Source organism: Podarcis gaigeae (genome assembly GCF_964106915.1).
Source record: "Podarcis gaigeae genome assembly, chromosome: 4".
Taxonomy (NCBI): Eukaryota; Metazoa; Chordata; class Lepidosauria; order Squamata; family Lacertidae; genus Podarcis; species Podarcis gaigeae.
In genome coordinates, this window is record NC_139677.1 from 46,635,719 (window position 1) to 46,643,318 (window position 7,600).

The following is a 7,600-nucleotide window of genomic DNA, read 5'->3' on the forward strand; positions in this document are numbered from 1 at the left end:
CTCAACAGGATATGGGCATGCCATTTTAAATTTTCCATTATGTTCCAGGGCACCTGACATAGCACTGTTCTATTGTGGAAGATTTTAAATAGGAACAGGTAGCTGCCACTACAGCCAGGTAAGTCCTTGGCCAGGTGGGTCCACTGGTGTAGGAAAGAGCACTTAGGACACTTTACTGAGGGTTTCTTCAATCTTGGAGCCAACTCTGTTTTTTAAAACCCAAAATTGGCAGAACTGCTTTGCAGTAGTCCCTGATCTTAAAGACAGCTAGAAGGCAAGGATCAGAGGTTATCTGAATACATTGAAATGGAACAAAGATCAATGACTTTTCTAGTATGCAGTTGATCTTTATCATTTGAATGCAGCCACATGGTCAATGAAAACCCCCCACAACTCATGCCAATTGAAATGTAAATGGAACAGAAGCTAAAACTGTCTTATCTTCTAACAATTTCTGTTAGTCTTTAAACACTTGTGGGTTCCTTTACATGTATCAGTAGTGTAATGACTCTTGTAATGTATTTAATAGAGGCTGTCATCAAATTCATTGCCTGTTAGACAAACACTTGAGACAAGAGATTAAAGCATTAGGAAATAATTTGGCCCTGCCTTAAAAATAATGTACTGAAAAAGAGAGACATGCAAAATATTCATGGTTTCAACTTGAATGGTTTTCATGAATATGATTACATCACTTCACATTTTTATCTCACCATGTTTTCTAGAATATATATTGATTATCAAAGATTCAGTAACACTTCATAAGTAATCTGTGTGTCCTGGGTTCCATCTGGAATTTCCTTGAATTAAGACCACTGAACATCTGTAATGTAGAAATATTTTTTTCCCCTGGTAGCTGTGTTCACTTCAGAATAGGGGGCATATAGCATTATTTGCTATTTCAAAAGTGTGTGCATGAAGCTATTTCTATGAGCTACACACCACCTGCTCTTCACATACCTAAGCCAAGAATGTAGATACTTGGGAAACTGAAGTGTTTGACAAGTTTCAATTTCTGTGAGATGAAACCACACTTAACTTCCCAGATTCCTGCGCGCAGAATTCTTTTTTTTAAGCTTTAAAGTATACCACACCCGACAACAAGCTTTGAAGTACACCACTTACAAATATTTGAAATACGACTCCCCACATATAAAAAACACTAAGGGTGCACATTTTTGCTACATACTTGTGCAAAAGAGGCACACATGGCCTGCCACTTAAATTTCTACAACCTCAGTAGTCAACTAATTTTTACCCAGAGTAGACCCATAGAAATAAAAGAACATGACTAACTTAGGATCATTGATTTCAGTGGGTCTACTCTTAGAAAATAGTTGCCTACAACCCAGAGTAACACAGAGCAACATTAGCTATTGCACATGGTGATTGCTATGGGGAACATTTGTTACCTGCCAGTGTTTTCCACAGCAAATGTACAAAATAGTGAAGTAATTACGGTAATGCATGTACACTCACCTTTAAACATTTGTGTGTCCACATCTGTAAATCCTGGTTCTCATCTGGGTACCCAAATGGAGAGGGGAAAGTTCCACTGTGCAAGTGTAAATCCTTGCATAAATGGGAAAAGAGCATTGCCACCTATTGTTTGGTCTTACAGAAGAGCAGTATCCGATAAAGGAACCATGATATGAGCTGCTTCATTTGCTTTAATCCACCTTCACAAAGGGGTGCACACACAGATCAACTTTCTTCGCTTAAATGGGGACTATCCTTGCATATGAGAGATCTATGCAAACATTATTCATCTGCATTGCTTCCAAAGGGTGTGCATATCTATGGAGGGGAACAACTGCACAGTTGCTTTCAGCAGCAAAGAGTTTTCTCTTCCCACTCCCATTGACAGATAAGGAAACAACAGCTGCAAAACAGGCACGTGCAGAAAGTCCACAAAAAGTGGAGCGAATGGGTATATTAGAGCTTCTCTACCCACAGGAATTTGCCAGCTCAGTCTAAGTAACAAGTTAAAAAGAAAATGTTCTATTACCCAGTAAATATGAACTTTAAAATATATATCATGGGGATAACTCCTTCCCCTATACAAGGCAATGAAGCTCTTCACACATTTGTATACTTGTAGTGCAGCTTTGCAAAGAGAGTGAAATAAGGTAATTCTGAAGTTGTGAAAGTGAAACAGAGAGCAAGCTGTGATCTTTGTAACCCTGACTAGTTACTGCTGCAAATGGCTTATAAAGCAGAGGTGCTGGGTTTCCCCCAGCTTTGAAGTGCTGTCTTTGGAATTCACATTCTGCTACATTTCAGTTATTTGTTCAGTTCAATGAAAACAACAAAAACTGGTTAAGGACAAAATTAATTGCCACCAAATATGTTCATATGCTTAGGAGGCAATCCTAACCCTGGCTCCTGCTGCTCCATGGTGCTGAATGGCTACAATGGCATCCTCAGCCCTGCCACAAATGGGGCAGAAACTGTGGGGTGTGCAGGTGTTCATTTTTACGTTATAAATGCAAAGCACAAAATTGAGGATACAATGCCAAGTTAGTGTATACATACATATGACAGTTCTGTTTGCCAGACCTTCAGAATAGAGCCTCGGCTCCCTTTCTGAATTATGGCTGGATCCATAGCAACCCTTTAGAAAGAATCTGCAATTGTGCATTAGATCTGTGAGAGTAGGAATAAGTGTGGGTTGAGTGTTATGGTACAGACTTCTAACTGTAGAGAAGAAAAAGTAAATTACAGGAAATTGAAAGTATCACTGCAAAATTGGGTGGGGGGGAGGTCTGCTTTTAACATACTTGGCCATAGTATCATTTCCTTGTCGTATAGTTTTCCATTGTTGCAGGGCTGCCCAACAACTGTCTGAACTCACTGAGAAAAATATTGAGACGAAACATCTTTATTTTTATTGGTCATAACTAACTGATCTTCACCGCAATCACATTTTCATTCCATTCACTGGACCACTAGTGATAAGAATTTATTTGTTGATGACATAATAAAAAATGAAAACTAATCAAGTTTCTCTTTTTGTTTAAGTGGCAAAGACCTATGACAATTGATACCTTGTGCAATGCAAAGTTTCAAGTCAAGTCAAACCAGTTACCACCAATCCTCATCATCAGATATGACACAATGAGGTGGGGAGAGCTTATTGTCTAAAATGGAAGAGAAAAGGCGGTAGAAGTAGGGAGGCAAGGGGACAATATGTGGTCATTTCAATTAGACATATGTTGGCTTTAGTTGCAGTAAGGAAGAGTGGCTAAGGAACACGAGGGACCAGAAATTCCACAGGGAAACAGGGGGAGAGAATACAAGTAGTAGGAATGTAAACAAGAGTGGGCAAGGGAATGCCATCATTTTTGGAAAAGCTATCTCTGGTAGAATCAGGAGTTCAAGCAATCAGGGTCCACAGATGCTCTATAGGACCCTCTGGTGATTTCTGGAGTTCCCAAAGTGTGATGCGAGAAGCAAGGACAGAGTAAGCACTGGGATAAAGGTGTCATGCAGTCCTATACCACCTGGGCAGACACACAGTCATCTACACAATGGTTTATTTATTTGTTTGTTGGTTTATTAAATTTGTTAGTCATTTTATATTGCCCAAGGCAAGCCAAAGTGACTCAAAGCCACCCAAGCAGACAGAAAAAAACATCACATAGATACATTAAAACCAAGAAGGGGGTAGAAATGCACTTAGAGGCTCAAGGTATTGGGAAGGGAGGAAAATAATTACACACTGAAAGGGATATTTAGAATTAGTACTGTGCTGAATTCCCATGAGGTTTAATTTTTAATTGCAAAATCTTCCAATGGGGAAACAACTCTCTTCTTCATGCCTGTTTGAAGCCACCATTCCTCCAACTTGCTGCTGCTTGGTGAAGGGAGGTAGACACAAAATGGTCCCCATTGCCAAGGCAACAGGGCCAATGTTCCTTCTCATTAGGATACAAAACAGTGCAATGCAATGGGACAACAACCACATTTAGGTTAATAAAATGTGGAAGAAGGGTTATTGGAAGGAAGCATGAAGCATTTACATTTGAAAAAAAAGGCATCTAAGTTCTGTATGGTTTACAAACCAAGCCTTCTTTCAGAAGTTCGCCTATATAATAGTATTTGGTGCTCTGACCATATCCCAGGGACTTCACCTTACTGAAACGAAACTGACTTTTAACAAAGGTGACTCAGAAATGTCTTGGGGCAGGCTCTATTTATTTAGTCACAGTGCTAAACTGGGAAATGTGAAGACTAGGAGTGCTCATTTCAGTGGAGATTTTCCCACTGGCTAGTCGCAAGAGGCAGTTAATGACCATATCCTTGGCTTGGGTGGTCTTCATGTTCCTTTCTTGTGATAGCTTCATGCTGATTTGATCTACATTGGTCATTATGAATTCTGATGCCAAGATCTGAGTAGGGGATGCACTACTACCCATGCCATCCATGATATACTGCTTGTACAGCTCCACCACCTTCTCCTCCAAGTAGTTATTCAGTAGTGAATTTGAGAGGGGTTGCTGGTGTTGCATGATGCTGGCCACTCTCCAGCATGAAGAATACCTATTGGTTGGCTTGCGAGGGACCTCAGCAGGTGGCATTGATATGGATTCCATTGGCGGTGGGATCTCTGATGACTCCAGGAATGGACCTATCCCACTGTCATAGGTAAAATCTGTTTTAACTGAACTCATAGGCAGTACCTGGTCACCAGCAATATGAAGGTCATTGTAATTCTTGCAAATGCTTTTACAAGAAGGTGGAACTAGGTAAGTGTCTCTGTTGATAGCAGGTCCTGTACAGATTTCCACAGCTGGAGATATTTGCCTTTCCAATACTGGATTTGGAGTCTGTGTATCCATCTGCCTTCTACTGTTTCTGTTTTCATTGGAACAAACAGAGAAGATGAACTTGCCAACAGACTTACATCTCCAAAAGAGATTTCTGTCCTGTGTTTCCTCTGTTGATTCATAGGTGATGCCATTCAAAGACCTCATCTCATGTACTGTCTCTTCTCCTTGGTTGCAAGCGAGGTTGTAATTCATAAGATCATGATAAGGAATTATACAGAGGTACCCTTCTGACAACATCCTCTAGAACTGGAAAAGAGAAAGAGCTAGCATGAAGCACAATGTGGCAGGTAAGGGAATGGTATAACAGGAGCAAACAGCAAGTGACATAAGTGTGTAAAGTACAACTGAAACCATCACCAGCTACTAGGGAGATAAGAAACATCAGCCAGATTGCGATAAATTCTAGGTCATTAAATGCATGCTAATTCCAGAGTGGGATGGGGTTTGTGAAGCTTTGCCTTCATTCACACTGCAGCTGATTCTGATTTCCTGACATTTCCTTGTTATTTTGCACATTAAATTTGAGCTTTCACAATATGTAAAAGCCACTTTTTGAAAACTAATGGAATGTAATGGAGCACAAGTTTAGTGCTCATTTGATTCTGGGAGGGAGAGCATTTGCAGCCCCCTTAAAAAGGAAAATCATGGAAGTTTAGCATGGCAAAGCATGTGCTCTATCACTGAACTACAGCCCTTGCCCTGAAAGGTTCTATGGATCTAGAAAAAACAGAAAGTAGAAAAATCCGAAGAAAGTAATGTCGAAGGCGAGTAGGCTGCATATCATCTGAGATGACCTAGCCACATACTTACTTTTCTTTCACATTCTAATCACAGCTTATGTTAACATACAAATGGCAAGAAACAAGAAGTGCCGCAAAGTTTGACATCAGAGAATACATAATGGATTGTTTGGTCTCTTTCATCCTACAGATGTTTACAGGGCTTAGGAAACAGTTGAACATTATGCTTCAAGTATAAGTTGGAAGGCTGTTAGTTAAGAGAGAAAAGGCAGTGGTTTCAGGGAAACAGAACAGAGGTTATTTATTCTATTTAAGAAAGGCACAGAAGCAAACAGCAATGGGGGTTTTTTTGGTGGCAGAGGCGAGGTGGAGGAGAATTACAAAATGTTCCTGGCAACTTTCCGAATAACAGCAGAGAAGTTCTGCTCTTTTTATTTTGGGGTTTCAGGTTCTTAAACTATTTCTTTATAACATCCCCCCTTTTTTACAGTTAGAGGGATGTTGCCCAGCTATTCACACCCATTGCCTACAGCTACTCTTCCTAGAGATAATGGATCTCTGCATAGGAAGAGTGCACAGAGGAGAGGACATTCAAAAACATTGTCTGCATAGCTTGTGTGGAGCTGACTAGAAATGCAATAGTATTGTCCATCTACTTTTACTCTGCTTTTAGGCACAACAGGAAAATATTGGAGAGCATAAATCTTGGTGCATGTCTTACTGCACAGAGTTAGTCAACGATTGCTGTGTATGTGACCTATTACATCTATATGAAATTAAGGGTGGATTTGGTCAATTACAGTATCTATGAAGGCAGCGTATTATAGTTCCTTGATCTTTCCTTCTCTTAGTATATGGTTTAAGTTCAATTTCAGTTATATTTTTGACACTTACAAAAGTATCTGTCAGTTTTATAAATGCATGCTACAAAATTAAATGCACTCAACAATAACAAATTACCCCCTCCCCGCTCAGTTAGGACAAGACGGCTTCAACCATGAAGCGCATTGCTCCATAACCAACCAAGTGTATGCAGTGGGTGCAAGATGACATTGTTTTCATTTGAGGAGGTTATAAATGGATGCCATACTTCAGTAAAATAATCAGCATTCTGAGAACCATTGAAAGCCATTGGGTAAGTTTCACTCAATAAGATAAGACACATTTAATTTCCACCCAAGTTCTTCAGTTAAATTGGTTTCATTTGCAGTTTAGACTGTAGGTCTAAATCCTTACAATTCAAGATTGCACCTCATTGAAATGATACAGGCAGCATCATAAAGTGTGTGCATCGGAGACACACAGCAGATAACCCAATGCACACACAAGAAAAAATAGTCTGTATATGGTATAGTCTAGTTCTCACTTACCTTGAAGAACTAAGCTGCTCCTTAAGGCAAGGACTGTGCAGCAGCTTGCAATGTGGTGCAGAAATGTTGCACAGGCATTTGGTTGCCTTAAAAGCTTCTTATGTAACACTTCTTTTCCGTTACTGTAGCTCATGGGTAAAGAGTTTCATTTACAGCCTTGTAGGTGGCAAGTGGTTTCCACACACACCGCCCCACGGGTCTCAAGTCACAATAGGTTCTTAAACGGAAGTCTCTGTGCAGGGCATAGGAGGAGCTTTATAAATAACCTTCTGCTGTCAAACAACTTTTAATTCTTTCTTCCTCTTTTTGTTCCCACACAAAGCCTTTTTGTGAAACTGTCTGTTGTTAAAATAGTTTGTTGCTGCCTAATCTGTGTTCACCTATCAGCCAATATTTCCAGACTCCTTTCACTGAAACTAGAAACATTTTTATTTACAGGCTGTTCATCATAAAGTAAAGCCTGTTGGGTAGCATTGCATGCAGACATAAAGAAATATTTTAATATATAATTTATATTTGTTTCATAAAATGTATGCACCACTTGAGTATATATTTAAGAACCCTCAAAGTGGTTTACACACACACACACACACACACACACACACACACACTAAAATTATCAATAAGAACCATAATTTCAGACTTTTGAAATAGCAAA

At 39.6% G+C, this 7,600-nt stretch overlaps 1 protein-coding gene across 1 annotated transcript; it reads right to left on the reverse strand.

Annotated features, from left to right (window-relative positions):
• Window positions 1–4,178: 4,178 nt before the first annotated feature.
• Window positions 4,179–7,126, reverse strand: TASL (TLR adaptor interacting with endolysosomal SLC15A4). The gene is made up of 2 exons (XM_083734863.1): window positions 6,943–7,126; window positions 4,179–5,078 (listed from the first exon to the last, which is right to left on the reverse strand). Exon 2 carries the CDS (start codon window positions 5,067–5,069, stop codon window positions 4,197–4,199), a length of 873 nt encoding a protein of 290 aa, XP_083590989.1. The 5' UTR covers window positions 5,070–5,078; window positions 6,943–7,126; the 3' UTR covers window positions 4,179–4,196.
• Between the last annotated feature and the right edge of the window lie 474 nt (window positions 7,127–7,600).